Source organism: Gopherus flavomarginatus, chromosome 2, assembly GCF_025201925.1.
Source record: "Gopherus flavomarginatus isolate rGopFla2 chromosome 2, rGopFla2.mat.asm, whole genome shotgun sequence".
Classification (NCBI taxonomy): Eukaryota; Metazoa; Chordata; order Testudines; family Testudinidae; genus Gopherus; species Gopherus flavomarginatus.
The window spans coordinates 117908674-117927990 of record NC_066618.1 but is presented as its reverse complement, the minus strand read 5'-3'; the positions used below and the strand labels follow the sequence as shown (position 1 = coordinate 117927990).

Sequence of the window (19317 nt, the reverse complement as noted above, 5' to 3'; positions counted from 1 at the left end):
TGTCCTATATACACAAGCTGGAAATCTGCCTGCAAATCTGTGCGATCTGAAACAATTTCAAGGTTTCACCTTACAACCCATTTCAAGAGCTGTGCATTACTGCAATGGCAGCAAGGCCCCACAGACCAACAAATAATCCCTCTAGGTACTTACTCCTTTGATGTGAATTACAGCCCCTGGAGGTCCAGGGGGTCCCGGGGGCCCAGGCAAGCCAGGAGGACCCTGGGAAGGCACAACAAGGAGAAAAAGACATTTATTAGTTAGAACCTTTCACACTGCAGTGCCAGCTGACAGAAAAAGGGCATGGGCCAATTTGAACATGGAGCCTTGTGCTAACTGGCCTGAAGGGAGGTTGAGCATTTTCTTGCATGTACAAATTTTTACCTTTAAAAAGAAAATGTGGATTCTAAGATTTGACCCACAATATTTCATAGACAGGAGAATTGCCCGAGGCTTTTGCATTCAGAACAAACAAACCAACCACAGAATTATATAAAAAAGCTCCATTTGTTCCCCAGAAAATACTCTCTTTGGATTTTCCAAACTGCTGAGACATACACAATTACAAACTGCACTGTTCAAATGCCATTCAGACAACTGGACATTTAAATGCAGAACATCTGTAACATAAATCGTAGCTCTAAGGAGAGAGATTCTGAACCATTCAGTCATGTAGCCTTTTATGTTATTTAAAGTGAATTTTGTAATGTGGTATTATGCCACAGTGGGTTTGGTTCTGGCAGCTACAGTTTTAAGCTTAACAGAGTGAAAGTTATGTTTGCTACTTGCTTTAGAGTTAGAGTTTTTAGAAACACATAAAGACCAAGGGTAGTGACCACACATACATTTATCAGTATAAAGTTTAGTTTAGTTTATAAGTAAGTTATGATTACCCAAGCATATAGAAATTCTATACAGACCTATGCAAAAGTTACAAATATAGTTATACTCACATCCTTAACAATAGTGTTAGGGTCTGATGTGTCTCTCATGCTTGATCATTAGTAGAGGAATGGTTCCCGCTGGAGTCTCCCATAGGGAGCCCAATTTTCCCATTCTGGGCATCCCTTTTTGTAATGTAATCCTGTTTATATCTACATTCTGGGCATGTTCATAAAAGTGTAAACTCTCTTTTCTCTTATTGGTCTGTGTTCCCTGGAAACTTAAGGGACCTCAATTTTCTATAGACTGTGTAAGTTCCCTTTGTTTTTATCCCATGGTTTAAGACACATGTCAGAGACAGATACGCCTTTACAGTATTTTTATGATCTAATATTAATCTTTTGGGCAATTTTGCACAATATTACCACCTGGTACCCCCTTTCCCATATTTTTAGGGCATTGGGTTATTCTTTGGTCATTGGCTTGAGTTATTACTTCTTGTCTCCAAGGCCTAAAATAGCTAAGCTAAAGTCTTGCAGGCCTCAACCTACAGGTTTTTGCATTTTAGCTTGTCTTACTTATGTCTAATACTTGGTTTCTTTAAATACTGATCAATTTTACATTTTTATAATCCTACAAATTCATTCTAATTAACATAAAATGAATATATGTAATATCACATATTAATTAATCATAACATTACACAATAAATGAATAATAAACTAAAATCATTGGCTACAACCAGCACACTACACACTCAGGAACTGCACTATTAACAATGGGCTACTGCACTGACATCAGTGCACTTATTCTGGATTTACACCACCATAACTGAATGTAGAATCCAGCCCAACCTATAACACTGAATGCTATATCCATGTGGAGGCCCTGTGTCCACACACTGGGTCTGGTCCCTGACGGATCCCCACCCCCAGCTCCCTACTAGCACTGCTACATTGGAATAACACTCTTCATTAAGCACCTAAGCAGAAAAGTGTCAGAGGGGGAGCTATGTTAGTCTGGATCTGTAAAAGCAGCAAAGAGTCCTGTGGCACCTTATAGACCAGTGGTCCCCAACCTTTTCGTCTGGCGGGCGCCAGACAAAAGACCGTGGCGGCAGTGGGGCATCCACCGAAATGCCGCCGCATTTCTGCTGCATTTCGGTGGCGACATCTCTCCATGACGTCACTTGTCAGCAGCAAGTGGCATCCTCAAGAGGTGTCACCACCGAAATGCCGCAGAAATTCGGCAGCATTTTGGCGGATGCTCCACCGCCGGCCAGGATGCAGGAGCATTTAGATGCCCCAGCAGGCGCAGTGTTGGGGACCCTTGTTATAGACTAACAGATGTATTGGAGCATGAGCTTTTGTGGGTGAATACCCACTTTGTCGGATGCATCCGACGAAGTGGGTATTCACCTACGAAAGCTCATGCTCCAATACGTCTGTTAGTCTACAAGGTGCCACAGGACTCTTTGCTGCTTAAGCAGAAAAGATACTACAGGCTGTAATCAGGGATACAGAGGGGCATAATGGATGGATGTGGAAAGAGGAGGAGAAGGCAGAGATTATGAACCTGTCTGCTGCTATAGCTGACTTCTCTGTCCATCTAAATGAATGACACTTTGATTATGTTGGCTAACATATGAGAACTCAAATTATTTAGAACAGTTGCACCTGGTAATGAGTTCCTCTCATCTGATAGAAATGGAACAAATCCATAGTGCCTTCTGGCTTTAAATACTATTAGGTCATGTAATCTGATCTCCTATATATCACAGGCCATAGAATTTCACCCAGTAACCCCTGCATTGAGTGCATTAACTTATGTTTAGCTAAAAAATGTCTTCCAGAAAGACATCCAGTCTTGACAAAGATTCCAAGAGCTGGAGCATCCAACACTTCCCTTTGGTAGTCTGTTAATCACTCTCACTGTAAGAGATTTGCACCTAATTTCGAATTTGACTTTGTCTGGCTTCAGTTTCCAGCAACTCGTTCTTGTTTTGCCTTTCTTTGTTCGATGAAAAAGCTCTTTAGTACCTGGTATTTTCTCCCCAGGAAGGTACACCAATCAAGCCATTTCTCTGTCTTCTTTTTGACAAGCGAAGACATTAACATAATTTGCACTCATATCTATTGTGAAGGATTCACACTTGGGATTTCAACCTGGTGCAGAATAGTTTTTAAACAAGCTACTCCAGAAGGGCATTTCATAATACAATAGAACTTATTTAAAATACAATCAATTGAAATATAACAGATTCCATCAACAGTGTAATGAACCAGGATACTATTTCTGATGTGAACTTGATCATATAAGGTCTTTTGTACAATATTGGTACAGATTTTTCTAGTAAAGCAACAGTGTACTGTGCTGGTGTACACACAGCTCAGAGTGTGTGTATGTGTGGTGGGACTACCAGCACCTTGTCTTCCCTAATAGCATAGTACTGAAGTAGCTGCACTGTTTTTGGTACTAAAGTAATACATGTACCAGTGCTAATTTTTCTAGCATAGACACATCCTAAGAACTCTGATACGAATTATGATACCAGATGTTCTATGGAAATGGAAAATGCTATTCTGGAACTTTTACTTAAGCTGAGTAGCACTTGCTGATGGACTACTTGCATGAGCGCTACCCAGTGTCAATCAGGGTTGCAGAATCAGGATTTTTGTTTATCAAGCTCAAAAGCATTTTTGAATTCAACAATTGTAGAATATTTAGCATGCAAATCCTACACACACTTATTATCTGTGTAGTGTTTGTAGCGTCCCCCCGACAACTTGTGGCAGCAAGCACAGTTAGGTAGGGAGTGTTTGAAAGATGAAGCCCAAGATCGGCCTAACTGAGCCACACTTACTTACCAAGAGTAGCACTTATGTGAGTGTAGGATATGGCTACACTTGCAACTCCAAAGCACTGCCGTGAAAGCGCTCCCGCAGCAGTGCTTTGAAGTGCGAGTGTGGTCACAGCGCCACCCAGCTCTCCCAGCGCTGCAGGTACTCCACCACCCCTTACGGATTAGCTTACAGTGCTGGGAGCCGCGCTCCCACCACTGGGGCACTGTTTACACTGGCGCTTTACAGTGATGTAACTTGCTGCGCTCAGGGGGGTGTTTTTTCACACCCCTGAGCAAGAAAGTTGCAGCGCTGTAAAATGCCAGTGTAGCCAAGGCCTCACTGAAGTCACTAGAACTACTCACACAAGTACATACTGCTCAGCTGGAGTTAGGATTACAGAAATTGGGGCTGAATTATTATTATTCATCAGGAGAAACAGAACGATCATGTTAGCATTTCTAGGTATTGCAAGCTGGTTTTATTCCTAGAATAGATTCATATCTATTAGCCTTGACATGGGATTATATTCCTGTTTACAGTGAATTTCAGTACCACTGCAGAACTTACATATAATGTTACACCCCGTTCACCTTTTACACCTTTCAGTCCATTCAATCCTGGGCGGCCCTGAAATGAAGAGAAATGTTTTAGTTTCTGTACAGAAGTAAACTGCTATTTTTATTCCATACCTATCTCATAGAGCTGGAAGGGACTCTGAAAGGTCATTGAGTCCAGCCCCTTGGCTTCACTAGTAGGACCAAATACTGATTTTTGCCCCAGATCCCTAAGTGGCTCCCTCAGAGATTGAGCTCACAACCCTGGGTTTAGCAGACCAATGCTCAAACCACTGAGCTATCCCTCCCCCACATTTGAAAGACCCTAACACGTACAGGTCGTCCAGGAATACCAAGTTCTCCCTTAGGTCCAGAAGGTCCTACTGGTCCCTGGAGAGAAAATAGAAAGCATGTGATTAGCTGAGAAAAGGAGCAAAATATAAAACTTTCTATATGGAACATGACAGTGACTCATGTTTTGGTCATTTTGAAAGCACATCAATGTGTTTTTAAAAAAGGTTCCCTGTCTGCAGACTAATTCCCTTCAGCAACTATTCTGAGAGTACAGATGTGAGGCAGATAGGTCTGCATATAAAAATGGAACTCCAAGATTGTGATCTTTGGAGGACAAGATTCTTTGCTCTCACTGTCAAAGTCTAAATTTCGCACAGTTTTTGTGTGTCCAAAATGTTCAAAGCTGAGCTGTCAAGTACCAAACTATAAAGGGGAACTTATAAGCATCTGTCTATGGAACAGGAACTGTCTCTCTCTGCTTGAGTGAATGTGTGATTGGTGTTTTCCTATGATTTCTATGCCAACTTTCTGCTAATCTTGCATTTTTAAAATTATTTTTGAGTGGGGACTTTTTAGAGTGATTGAAAAAATGTCTAGACTGACCTCAAATGTCTCAAAAAACCCCACAGACCTCCTGACTGGCTATATTTTTCAATCTGTGGACTTTCCAAGCACAAAACTACTGGAATGGGGAGAATCTTTGTTTACATAAAGGTGACCTAACTGGACCCTGTAACAGGGTGCTGGCCTACGAGGCACTGAACCAGCCCTTGTTATCTCAGAAGCTGCTAGTACAGCTCCCATCAAGGGGACTGATTGGAGCTGGCAGGGTGTGGCTCATTAAAGGAGCGAAGAGTAATCACCTTTGAGCCTGCTGGGGAGAAGGCCTATCAAGCCGGCAGGAAGGAAGTGGAAAAGGGGGGGAACAGGAGGAGTAAGGTGTGAGGAACTGCTGCTCCTAGCTAGCAACAGGAACTAGCTGTCCCCTGCGTGGCTACCGAACTCCTATTGAATTACATAGAGTTGTATATAGATGGTGGTGGGAACGAACACAGGGAAATAAAAGGACACTGGGTTTTGCAAAGTAAGAGTTCTCCAGCTGATTTGTACCATGAGTGATGAAGTGCACATCTACACACCCCATCGACCATGGCTGCTGGTGATTGCTGAACACTGGCCAGGTGATGTCATCATGCCTGACAAAGAAACCCATGCTTCCTCCACACTCCCAGCTGTAGGAGTCCAGCAACATGCAACCTCTAAGTGTCAACTTCCACCAGTAAAAACTCTAGCCAGCAACAAGTCCATTCACATCAAACAGCAGAGTTGAAAGGACCACAGGCTAACCTTTTTCCACCAGGCTGAATGAAACCTCAAGAGTAACTACCACCATTCTGAATATGTAGCAACTTTTGGATTTTCTTTTCTTTTCCAATTTATATTAGCAGAAGGACACCTCTGTTTTAGCATTCTTGCAAACATTTTTAACTGCAGCAGGTGGCTGGTATTGAGTGTGTGTGTGTGTGTGTGTGTGTGTGTGTGTGTGTGTGTGTGTGTATAGAACCCTCAGAATCTGAGAATGGTGCTGTGATGGCCCCAGGGTGCCACTTGGAACTGAGATACAGCTGAGCCCTCTGTCTTACCAATCTGGGTTCCCTCTTGCACTGTGACATTGTGACATACTGCAAAACCTTCCAAGCTTGCACTCACACCAACTTCCATTGGCAGGCCCCACACCCAGCGGTGTTCATAAGTGTTCTGGACAGCCACTCATGAACCCACATAGAGAAACTACAACCAAAATACTCTCATCTCCTGAGCCTAAGACCCCAGAGCTATACTCTCCTGCCGTGGTTAAAACCTGACCAGTATGAATTTATTACCCAGTTCACCATTTCTACAAAGGAAAGTGGTCGTGCACCAACTCTTGTTCATGAGCTGAAATTTATCCCCTTTGCACTTCAAACAACACATAGTGTTTTAGGTAAAATATAAAATAGATTTATTAACTGCAGAAAGATAGCTCTTAAGCGATAGCAAACAGATCAAAGTAGATTACCATCAGAAATAAAACAAAACCACAGTCTAGGCCTAATGTACTAGTTAGTATTTGAATCAAGCAGTGTCTCACCCAGTTAGACAGTACATAGAAGCAGGTTAGCTTTTACATCCACAGGCAGGCTTCTTTCTTTCCTGCCTGGGGCCAACACTTCCCACTCAGTTCAGTCTTTTTCTTCCAGTACTTTCAGGTGTGTTGTTGTAGGAAGAATGAGGTATCATTATGATATCATTCCCCCCTTTTATATCTTCTTTCTACTTGCTGGAAAGCTCTTTTGCTGTGACCTGGGTCAAAAAGTTCCCACTGTGTAGTGCTATCTCTGAAAGGTTTCTATTGTACACAGTTCCTGGGGTAATCTTTGTGGTTGTGTATATTTCCTCAATATGCCATTAACATTGTTTGGCCTTTTTACTGTTGTACCTGAAAGACTGCTTATGGGTGTTCTCAACCTCACATGTTTCAGTAGCACATACATAGCCAAACTTCATAGCTTCACATACGATGATAGCACATGCAATCCAACGATATATCAATGTCTAGCAGATCAAGACTGTTAGAATGATACCTCACAAGGTATACTTTGTACAAAATATATCATAAATATATGACAGTGGTGAATATGGGATGCCACAGATACCTCTAGAGTGGTTCCTCCAATACCTAACAGCCCTACATTAACAACTGTGCTGTCTAAAGATCACACAGGCCTACATATCATGCATTAGGGGTTGTCGCCAAAAATAAAAAATATAATCACCCATTCATCCAGACCACCTTAGCAGTTTTAGACAAATTTTCTAAATTCCTGTTGCCTTAGCTAATTTAGGTAATAATTAGGAATGTATCCCTAAAAATATCAGACTATTTGTTGTGGGGAAGAGCCAGGATTATTCAATACCAACAGTTGCTCCTGGTCCTGATTTGAAATCATACCAAGAGGTATGTAATAATATAAAGATCCTACATTTTCAGTATTTACAAGTCAAATGTTTTATTGTGGAATCTGGATATGAGGCAGCTCTTTCTAAACATTTAGCCAAGGGACAAGCTGGAACAAAGGGTTTAAATTCTAATTTCTAAGATACATACAAATTTGACTGAGAAAGATGTTAGGAAAACAGCCCAGATGAAAAGATGGGAGAGGGATTTGGACAAAGAAATTGATCTGGATAAGAGTGTCTCCATATAGGAAAAGGGATATACATCTTCAATTTGTGTGGTCCATAAGGATTTTTTTTTATAAACTACTGTATAGATGACAACTGACTCCAGCTAAGCACTATCATATTTTTGCTATGAGAGAGGTGCTCTTATGGAGGGGTTGCATGGAAAGATACTTGCACATGTGATTGCACTCAGGAATTAGATGGTTTGGAGAGGAAATTATTAAAGAGATTCATTGCATGACAAAATGCTGGCTGGTTTCCTAGAGATCCCTGACCTCTTTGCTTAATGCTCCAGTAAAGAATCTGCATTTTAAAGAGAACAACAAATTAATTTCTTTTTATTGCTAGCTGCTAGACTTTGTGTTGGAAAAATACAACTCTTCCTCCTATGGAATTGTGGTACAGTTCTTGCGATGGAAAAGCTTTCACATCAAGTACGTACACAAGAGATGCACCAAAAAGAGGATAGATACTTATAAATTTGGGCACCCTTTCTAGCAAACCCAGCCAGCAAGCCAGAATCTTTAGCCAGGTTCTTTGAAAATTAACCTGATCCTGAATAAGAAATATATGACATACCATGTTAATATTTTATTGTAACTTTACCTTAACACAAGTCTCAAAAGGAGTTATATGTTTAATCTTTAATCTTCACCTAAATTTGTCATTTGTATTTTAAATGTAACAAGTGGTGTCATCTTGAATGTTTTTTATAACTTTATATTGGCGTGGATAGGGAGACTAGCTATTTCCTAACCACCAGTAATTTAGGCAGGCTGTCTTAATTGGCATTAGAGCTGTAGTCTCAAAATTAGCTTCAGTCAGCGAGTGATTTGACACCCCCCGCTCTGTATCACATATTTTGTTGGAATATAAATATATCAAATGGCACTGAAATTGACAATGTTCTGTTACTTTGGGGGCTGATAGCTAAAAAGATCACTGTCTTCTCAAGTTACACAGAGCGTGTAAGGAATTGTTGGTTTATTTGAAGTTGTTTAACCAATCTCATAATTTGATGATTCTAGAAACCCACCTTATTCTAATTTGATTTATTCATATGTAATTTATTTTATGTTTTTGTTTAGTTGTTCAGGCAATAAAATAGGTAAAATTAGAAACCTGTGTGCTTTGGGTGTTTTTAACTCTGATGTCAGGGTTCAGAACCAATGGGCCACCTAGTGGTGGTTTGTAGAACTGCTCTATATTCCTCCCATAACTGGTGCTCAGGTAGGAACACTGTTGGGTTTCGAGGGAAAGTTGACTTCTGTATATTGATCCCTTCTTTGAACGAGCAATGTAGACTCCAGAATCAGTGGGAGTCTGGGGTGATGCATAGCCGGTGGTCAACCTAAAGGCTGACTTTTTCCACGCAGCAACGTCTATACTGCTTGCACAAAACAGACAGATTCAGACTTGAAGACTTTCAGCAGTTTTTCTGCATACTGAATGATTTAAAAGTGTCATCCTTTATTGAGCATCACCAAGTCAAACCAAGAATATTATTTTTCTCTGAGGCAGTAACTCTCAATATTACCTGGGCAAAACAGTCAGTACTGTATACTGTATGTAGTGTTAGAATTTCCTATTACAAAAATTAAATTGGTTTTTGATCTCATTTCATCCTGACATCAGTTTTGTAGGAACTAAAAATGCTCCTACAAAATGCTCGATTAGATGGTTGTTTACATTGCAGTGCCCAAAGACTCCAACAGAGATTAGCCTCCACTGTGTTAGGCACTGTAAAAACACAACCTGAATTAATGTTTTTGTTCTGCACCTGTCACAGAGGTAGCAAAGGCAGATTTCTTAGGATACCTTTTTTTGCCCTGATCCTGCAAACACTTTCTCACATAAGTCATATTACTGACACCAGTGGTCTCATTGATGTCACTAGGGCTGGATCAGGAACTATATTCTGTTTTACTTGCTCAGGGCTAGAGTGTAGCTGGCTCTAAAGTGGCTACAGTGGGGTGGGAAGGAGTGAGCAGATTCCCCTCATGCAGGCTGTGTAGCCAGCCAGAACTGCAGCCCCCGTAGTAGAGACAGAAAGGGAGCTGCTTCTGAGATGCTTTCCCTGGGGCAACTTGTCTGAAAGGGAGCATGGAGCAGGCAGAGCCATGACTCTGTCTCTTCTATGTCATGCATGCTCCTTCCAGGGCAATGAGTGATTTGGGAAGTATTTGCCCCACTGAGGCAGGCTACCTCCAATGCTCCCCCTGGGGTTGCATGGCCCCCATACCATCCCTTACTATGGGCAGTGATGAAATGCACAACCTAGCCCTACAGTTATTTTGCACATTTAAAGCTGAAATGGATAAAGAGTATGATTCATAGCAACCAGCACTGGTCTCTGATGAAACTGATGGTAAATAATGACTGACTCATCATTCCATTCTAATGCTCATGATTCATAGATTCCAAGGCCAGAAGGGACCAGTGGGATCGTCTAGTCTGACCTCATGTAGAACACAAGTCATGGAACTTCCCTGAAAAAGTCCCGACAGAATATTTTCTAGAAAAAACATCCAATCTTGATTTAAGAGTTGCCAGTGGTTCCAATGATTCCAGTCAGGAACGTGGGGTTTAGGGATGAAGGAGGAAGAGAAACTGAATAACACACAAAGAAAGAAGAGTTAAAAGAAACTAGACTGAAGAAATGAAAACAGAGTAATAGTAACAAATGAGAAATGAATAATGGAGTGAAAATGGGACAGCTAGAAAGGGGAAAAATAAGGAAAGCAGGGGACAAAAGCAATTTTGAGAGGTGACCTGCAAAGTAGTGTTTTTAAGAATGGTAAAGCTGCAGAAATGTTCTGAATGCCTCTACAGAAAATGAGGTCAGAAAGCCACCCAGCACATCATTCCATTGCTGTCCTTAGATCTGTTTCCAAGGCCAGAAATCCTTATTCAAGTCTTCCTCACATCCTGTATCATCTATTGCAATTACTATTTCCATGGGATTCACAAGCCCCTGCTCACCCTGCTCTCACAGGACAGAAGGCAACAGCTTCTACCTCCATGACACTAAGTCCAAATTACACCTCTGAATTCAAATTGTCAATGAGGAACTGCAACGTGCCTTAGCTCAGAATGTGCCCGATAATTAAGAGCCCCTTTGAAAGTGCTTCTCAATGTAATGTTATCTCTGACAGGCTGTTCAATGAAGTCTTGCTACTGCTGCAGCTTCCTACATGGATGTGCAGATCAGTTCATTTGGAAAGTGTGCCCCTCATTGCCCTGCTGTGTTTGCTATTCAGCCAAGTCCTGCAGCTGCTGCTACTGCTTAGAGCACAGACCCACTAAGAAAGCTGGGGCACTGGAGTAGCTGCCTCAGCTGGAAGAGTTGTGTTCCATTCATAGCTGTGACTGGTGCATATAGCACTGGGATGAAGGCACATTTATTTTACTTCGTATTTTCCCATGTTTCTGAGTGGGACAGTGCCCATATGATAGGGCCTCTCTCCTAAACCCATCAGATCCCAAAGGCTTCCCTAGTTACTATGCAAAGGACTCTCTGGGGCAAATCAGGCTCTTGGCTCAGTCCAGCAGCAGTGGCAATGGGAGCACCATCCTGTGCCTCTGCCATATAGCAGGGGAATGGGAAGGCATCCCTTTTGCCTGAGGATACAGAGGGCCTTATTAGCACCCCAGAAAGCTGGAGATGAGCGTAAGGTGCAGGGTTGGCTGGCTACCCTCAAAGATGCTGGGGGTGAGCAGGGCATATAAGGCCAGAACTCTGTCCTCATTCCCACTCACTCCAGAAGGCCAGGACCGGCACTAGGGGTTTGAGCGCCCTAGGTGGCCGGCAATTTTGGCGCCCCATGCGCTGGTCCCACGGCTCCAGTAGAGCTGCCGCAGTGGTGCCTGCAGAGGGTCCGGTGCTCCGTGGCTCCGGTGGAGCTGCCGCAGTCGTGCCTGCGGGAGGTCCACCGGAGCCCCGTGAGGAGCCAACCGTCCACAGGCACAACTGCGGCAGCTCCAAGGGAGCCACGGACCAGCGGACTCTCTGCAGGCACCACTGCGGCAGCTCCACCAAAGCCGCCTGCCATCCCCTCCGGCAAAACAGCGCCCACCAATTATTCTGGCGCCCTAGGCGATCACCTAGGCTGCCTAAATGGTAGCGCCGGCCCTGCAGAAGGCTGTTCTGGTCCTTGGCATTCATATAGTGATTATTTTACTCACAGACCCCAAAGCACTTTACAAAGGTAACTAGCATGTTCTCCATTGTACATGTGGAAAAAGCAAGGCACAGAGAGGTGAAGTGACAGCTCCCGCTCACACAGTGAGTTGGTAGCACAGCTGGGAATAGAACCTGGATCTTCTCATTTCTAGTCTGGCCTTCTATCCATTATTGCCTCTTGTTGTCAAGTGGTTTAGGCAGCCTCGGGGTCTATTTGGGAGTCAGCATGGTGCCATGAAAGCTTAGCCTTATAGCTGTATTTGGATGATATTCGCCCTCAGGGTCCACACATCATCTGATTAATAAGAACTGAAATACTGATATTGTCTGAATGTCAGTCTGTTCACCAATCCCTACTCCAAACTAAGAGACTGATCTCCAAATTGATGGTCTGTCAACTACAGTCTCCTCTCATTCCAAACTGGCAACCATTTCTCCTTCACTGTTTTCTAACAGCAATAATGCATATTCATAGAAAGGCTAACCCATCTATCTGATGATAAATGTGTCAAACTATAGTTTGTGGCTCACATATAGTAATTCATTGTATAAGCAGCCTACTAAAAAAAGAAAAGAATTCATCAAAGGATAATTCCTAGGCAAAAATATGATTCATGTTGGAATATTTTCAAGTTGTGTCATCCATCTAGTACCATCGCGTATATTTCTCTCCTGCCCAAACATAATTAAATTAAAAGAGAACTTTACTATTAGTAATATAGGGGAGTGTTACTGTACAATAATAACAACTTCAAGAATCTGAAAAGCCCATCAATACTGGCATCCAAATCTGCTATTTAATAATAAAATTGCGACATGTTACAAGGGATTTCAGACTCTTCTTTCACTTCCTGTTTGTCGTCAGATTGTGCCTGAGTGATCACAGTTGAAGCCCAGGGTAGGAACAGACAGCAGCTGACAGGCAGGCTCTCAGGGATGTGAAAGAACCACAGCATTGCCACCTCAAATGTTCAAAATCATGGGTCAGGCCCCCCTAAATCATGAGGTTTAAAAATAAGTAAATTATGGGCTCCTTTTCTTTGCCTTCTGGTTTTGGAGCCTTTAAAGAACACTTGGATCAAGCCTTTCTCTGCATCCATGAAGGGTAGAAATATAAACCAGCAAAAATAGGTGAGATTCTCACATAATCCCTTGTCTCTAGGTGCTGGGGTTTTAAGTAAACCATCAAATATTGTGAGACTCTCAATAAAAATCACTAGAATTGGCAACGCCCTCCTTATTTCCTGCTTCATGATTCCAGCTCTGGTCCCTCCATGATGAGTATCAGTAACTTGGGGAGGAAGGGAAAGGCAAGTTGCCACCACTTGCAGCAGCTAGGGAGCAAAAGAAGCAAGTGAAAAAGCCTGTGACCATTCCACCATCAATGGCAGGGTAGGGAGGGGAAATTAGATTCTCTGATAGTGAGAGGGTAAGGTTAGTGCTCTGATGTGCTTCTTGCAGGGAGCCAGCTCTCCCTAATCCTCCGTACTGCCTTGGGAGGGTCAGGCTATCATTACCAGTGCAAGGAAGGAGATCAAAGGTGCTAACTTGACCCTCACTCTAGCAGAAGGTTGGTTTTAGTGTATATTTTCTGCTTTTGTTATCAGCCATACTGGCCTTGTAAGAATGCCATTACTCTTGACCTGCTGCTGGAATTTGTACTGGCATCTCAGCCCCCAGGCAGATGCTACTACCTACCTAGTGCCCTATATCCCAAACTGCTGCTATTCCCCTTGCTGTCCATCTAGAGCTTTGAAAAGCAGGGAAGCAGAAGGTTGGACGATTCTCTTACATCTGTAACAGAATTCTTGGGAGCTTGCCCCTCAGCTGATCATGCTCCAGACATCATAAATGATCAGCCTTGAAGGCCCACAAAGGTCCCATTTACTTTGAAGACCTCAAGCCATTTTGCTGCAGTTGAGATCAGGTGATGCTCTTGAGATAAAAGCCCCTTGACTTCGGTTCAGTTATGAGGTTGGCTGTGCAACTCTACCGGAGTTTAAGGGCATCTGGAGCCTCTTCTTACCTTCCCTGCACAGAGTACCTACATTGCCAGATCCTGCACAGCCTCCTGCATGGGTGGATGGAGCCTTGACTTCACACTCCCCTCACAATGCTATGGCCAGCAGAGCTGAGCAGGCAGAGATGAAGAAACAGAGGCAGATTCCTGACTCCCTGAGGCTCCTGCTCCATAGTTGTGTTGTCCCTTCCTCAGGATGGATTGTGAAGTGACAATCCAATCCCTAAAGGGGAGGGAAATGGGCTTTTTGAGGGATGGGTCATTGACTCTGAAATTTACTTCCCCAGTTGATGTGCCAAAGCCTGATTTTTTTTTTAAACTTTCTTGCCATGCTGCATCACTTATTGCTTCAAAGAATGGCACCGAACTCATAAGAGGGGGAAGAATGACCTTTCTGTTCTAAGGGGGATTTGGGAGGGTTCATTTTTGGAGTTAAAAATTGGTCCTATTATCTATTTTTTGTAAAATACAAATTGCACATGGGCCCAGAACTCTGGATAGTCACAAGCAAATAACTAAATACATACTCAAAATAAACTCCTTGCATTTCTGGAGTTCCCTCAGAGTGAATTGTGGAAGCAGAGATAATTTGTCACATCTACTGAGGTGAATTAGAAGAGCATCAGGCTTATCTCTAGACTTCCTTGTTTTTAGTGAGGAGACATAATTATGTCATCTTATCATTATTAAAGGTCTTATTTTATAACTCATTTCCTTTTTACTGCAGCGTAATTTGTAAGAGATACTTTTTCTATCATCACAAAGAGTCCTTCAGTTAGGTGACCAGATGTCCTGATTTTATAGAGACAGTGCCGATATTTGGGGCTTTGTCTTATATAGGCTCCTATTACCCCCCACCCCGTGTCCCGATTTTTCACACTTGCTGTCTGGTCACCCTATCTTCAGTGATGAAGTGCTCAGGCTTTAATCTCACACACTGCTTGCCTTGCCTTCAGACATTATTACAATCAATATAATTTGTGTTAGGATGGTATAAAGCAATGGAGTGGGAATGAGGGAGGAACTGGATGATTCTAGGCATAGAAAGACTTGACCAAATCCTGAGACAGCATAAATGTGCCAAAATCTAAAGAGGTGCAGCCATTTAGACAAGTGTAAGTAAAGGCCTGTCTCCATTTAACATACTACAGTGGCACAGCTGCAGTGCCAGGTTGTCCTGTTGGCTTAAGAAATCTGCCTCGTTGAAAGGCAGTAGCTAGGTGGATGGAAGAATTTCACTGTCAACCTAAAGCTGTCTACATGGAGTGTTGGGTCAGCTTATATCACTTGGGGTGTGGATTTTAACTGGGTCAACCTAATATTCTAGTGTCGAGCAGGCCTAAGGCATTCACGTGGCGCAACGTGCGTACACTGAGATACACGAGCACCCTGTGGTGGTGCAAAAGGATCCCATGTGCTCCTCGGTGGGGGCAGAGAGGCTAGGTCAGAAAAGGGACATGTCCTCTCAGAAAAGGCTGTGTGTCTAAGTCAAAAGGCAAGATCAGCTCATCCTGCAGTGATGTAAGGAGGGGAAAGGGAACTCAAGTCGATGATGTAAGTTAGGGTAACCCTCCCAAGATACACTTTGCACCAAAGTAACCAACAGAAGTGTCATGCAACACATCTAACCAGCCCCTCAGTAAAACAACAAGTACTGATAAGGTACCCAGAACACCATAATTACTGTGTGTCAAAGATGCCCTTTACTGAAATTTGCCATCTCGCACAGGGCATCCTTGGCCATACTATACTAAAAGCTGAAGCCAGGAGCTAGCCAACCACTAAAAGGAAGTGGTTTAAACCACTGCATAACATTTCATAGTCTATCAACCCAGCAGGTCACCAGGGAACATGGTAAGAAAAGAAGGTTGATGATGCAAACAGATATAGCACAAGAAACTTCAACTTCAGCACATAACAAACGGCATCAGCGGGAGGGCAAACAAATCATAGGTCCCCAAAAGGTTGGGCACCTAAAACACACTGCATGCACCAGAGGAAACCAAAGCATTGCCAGCCAGTCTGTGCCACCATCATAGGTATGGCTTAGCATGATATTTCAGAGATTTCTCTACTGCATTCCTGCCTGCCATCTTTGCAGATGCTTCCAACCTCTCATTAAAGTAGTTAGTGCTATAGATCCTGTAGCCTTTGTCAAGCTGCTAAGAGCAAACTGCCTCCTCTGTCAATTTTTCTAGCCAGCTAGAGTTAAATCACAAATTCTTCTAGTGTCATTTGCCTTTGAATCACAGCAGGATCTCACTTTGACACTCCAGGATACTCACTTTAAATGTTGGAACAAATTTTCCTATGTAGATGCTTGCAGTTGTGCACTTAGAATTGTATGCATATAATTTATGCTCACAGATGTGATGTGTATATACAAAGTGAGTATTTGTGCATGAACATAGTCAGCTGGGCACCCAGCTAACAAGTACGCATGTAAATACCTGATGTAGATACGCTCATTGGGCATTTACATTCATAGCTTAGACGTGTGCAATCACATGTGCCTAAATTTGAAAATCTGGCCTGCTGTATTTTAAATTTACTGTACATCACTTTTACACACAATTTTCAGGACTGCATTTTCCACACTGAGACTATTATAGCTGTAAGAGGAACTGAGAAAATGCTCAATAAAACTGGTAATTGAAATAAGCAGGGATCGTGTTGTATCATAATTTGGGGTCAGGAACTTAGAACTGATGTCTTCCTAAAATTCAGAAGTGCCAGATTGATACATGAGGTAAACCCACTGAAATCAGTGGAGTTATACCAAGGATGAATTGGGCCCTCAAATGCATGTGTTCCGGAAGACCACTATCCTCTTCTAGCCAAGGGAGTTTTTTAAAATCTGACAAAAAACTGGTGCATTCCAAGGTAAAGGGATTAAAATCATTAAACCTGGAATGCACTGCAACAGATTGTACCAAATTCATCCCCATTGCTTATTGTTCAACTATTTTCCAGTTATGAAGTTTCAAGCTTTGAGAGCATCATTCCTTGTAGAGTCAAAAAATTTCAAACCTAGGGAGCCTAAAGCAAAGTATCTATAGCTATATTTAGGTACTTCAATAAATGGCCTCATTTTCATGTCCAATCTGCAGCTTCCACTGAAGGCAAGGGAGCGGAACACAATTCAGCACCTGTGAAAATCAGGTCAGACTTATTTAGATGCCTGAATATGGATTTAGGTTTCTAGCTTTGCAAACAAGTTTTGAAAAATATGGCCTCTGTTTTTTAATTATCACATGATACATATGTGCTATCACTTGTTAAATTCTAAACCAAAACAGAAACAATTTGCAGTACTGTATACCAAAGACAAATACTTCAAAGCCATTGCTGTCTGTGGGTATTATGCTTCATCTTTGCCTAATGGTACTGAAAAACTAAAGCTAGTTGACTAAGTTGAGGCAATCTCTTTAAAATCAAAAAGTACAAATACATTAAAAAATAGCAAACATCTTACCATAGGCCCTGGTGGCCCCATTGCCCCACGTTCACCCTGTGAGAGAGACATTTATATTAGTGATGAAGAGAAACTCTAATGTCTTGTTGGCCTGGTTAGTAATGGAGTTCAAGTCCACCAAGTGTTCCAAAAGAACTTGGTAACAGTATTAGCTTACCTTCTGCCCTTGTCTTCCTGGTAGTTCTCTTAGAGATCCATTTGCAGATATGATAAATCCAGGTTCTCCCTTTTCACCCTACAATTCACATAATCATTTGTCGATGTTTATACAACAGTTCTAAACAAAGCTTTATTTGCACTGAGCAGACAGCTTCAAAAGGTCAGTGCAGCAACATTTTTGTTAGTTCAAAGTGGTGACAGGCTGGTTGGGGAGGTGGCAACTACAAAAATGTGACTAGGGTGGATTCAATTGTGGGGGGAGCTGAGGGTTGTTTCTTTTTTAACCATGGTACGATAAAACAAAAATATCCTGCTCCTAAAAGCCCTGAAAGAAAATCAAAATAGTACAACAAGCCTTCCCTTATCTAGTGCCCCTATGTGAAAGTGTAACATGAAACCTTAATAGCTCCCTGGCTGTCATCAAAGCAAAGGTCTTTTCTTCTAAACATTTGGAGCATGATGCTGTCCTATTCCCTCTAGCCAATAAACTTTAGCCACCGAGAGCTGGGCTGTGAACCTCTTAGTTTCACTAATGAGCTGCTACTCCAAGGAGGGGTCCCATTGAATTCAATGGGACTAATCACACGAATAACTGCTCCACAGTGGGAATAAGTGGTTCCCAGTGTGGCCCCAGTAGCTGCCATCACCCACCCTACTGCGACCGAGGCATCCTGAACAACCTGGTCCCATAATCTCAAAGTGAAGCAATGTGGCCTCTGGCTTGACATCAACCCAGCCCACCACAATGATTCTGCTGAATACTCAGCTCCGTGTACTGCCATTCTACTGCATCTTCCCTGAAAGCTTTAGAAATGTTTGAGTCACTCATACTTAGGCTCCTAAGAAGGCTGGCCTGGATGTGTCACTAACCCCATCTCCTGTTCAGTGCTATGGACTCAGTGCCATGAGGAAAGTATTCCATGGATTTCTAAAGTGAGTATTTCCCCAAAAAGTTCTGCGATGGCCTACACTCCCAGGGATCCTTCAGCTGTACAGCCTGAGATCAGCAGCCTTAAAAACAGCTGCCATTCTTGGCTCAGGATCATTGGAAGATCATTGACCCTGTGGTCAAACACATGCCAGAAACTCAGCATGCCATCTTTCATTCATTAGCATGTAATTTCACAGTTAAGGAGTGCTAGTTTTGCTCCTGCTCTGGGAACCTATTTCAGACTTTAATTTAACAATATCTACACCATCACATTAACTGACAAGAAATCAACAAAACAGTTGTATAAGCTACTTAAGAATGCAAAGGATCAGAAGAATGGTCTTTTGCTTTCCTTTTTCTCTTCTCATCCTCAAGGTTGCAGTAGCCCAGTTGTTCCTGATCACCTCTTCCTGCCCCTATTCATCTCCTAACAATGCCACAATCCCAAACCCCACAGAACTAGAGTCCTCAAATCCTGCTCATTCTGTGCAGTGGGGTTCTGTTACAGGCAGGATCCTCTGTACCCATAAAGGAGGGAGCAAGATTTGTCCTTCTATAATTTACATAGCCTTTTTGCTGCGCTTCCTTTTTCCTTCCTACACCATTGGCATGGATGATCAGTTTACAGAAAAAGGTCAGCTCATACCCAAAATGTTTAATGTTTATGCGGAGTCATTCTGACAGTTGTGCAAAATGAAATGTAGAGTTTCAGCATCAGAGTCTGTATATTAGTCCCCAAGAGAATTTCAAG

The 19317-nt window shown here is 42.5% G+C and overlaps 1 protein-coding gene across 3 annotated transcripts in view; it reads right to left on the bottom strand.

Annotated features, from left to right (window-relative positions):
- Positions 1-19317, bottom strand: part of COL15A1 (collagen type XV alpha 1 chain) — a 262588-nt gene that overhangs the window by 40212 nt on the left and 203059 nt on the right. For all 3 annotated transcript variants that reach the window (XM_050938132.1, XM_050938131.1, XM_050938133.1), the window contains exons 26-30: positions 17634-17711; positions 17477-17512; positions 4616-4669; positions 4293-4352; positions 154-222 (exon numbers count right to left, since the gene is read on the bottom strand). In XM_050938132.1, coding sequence (XP_050794089.1) covers positions 154-222; positions 4293-4352; positions 4616-4669; positions 17477-17512; positions 17634-17711 — 297 coding nt within the window. The remainder of the gene's footprint in view (positions 1-153; positions 223-4292; positions 4353-4615; positions 4670-17476; positions 17513-17633; positions 17712-19317) is intronic.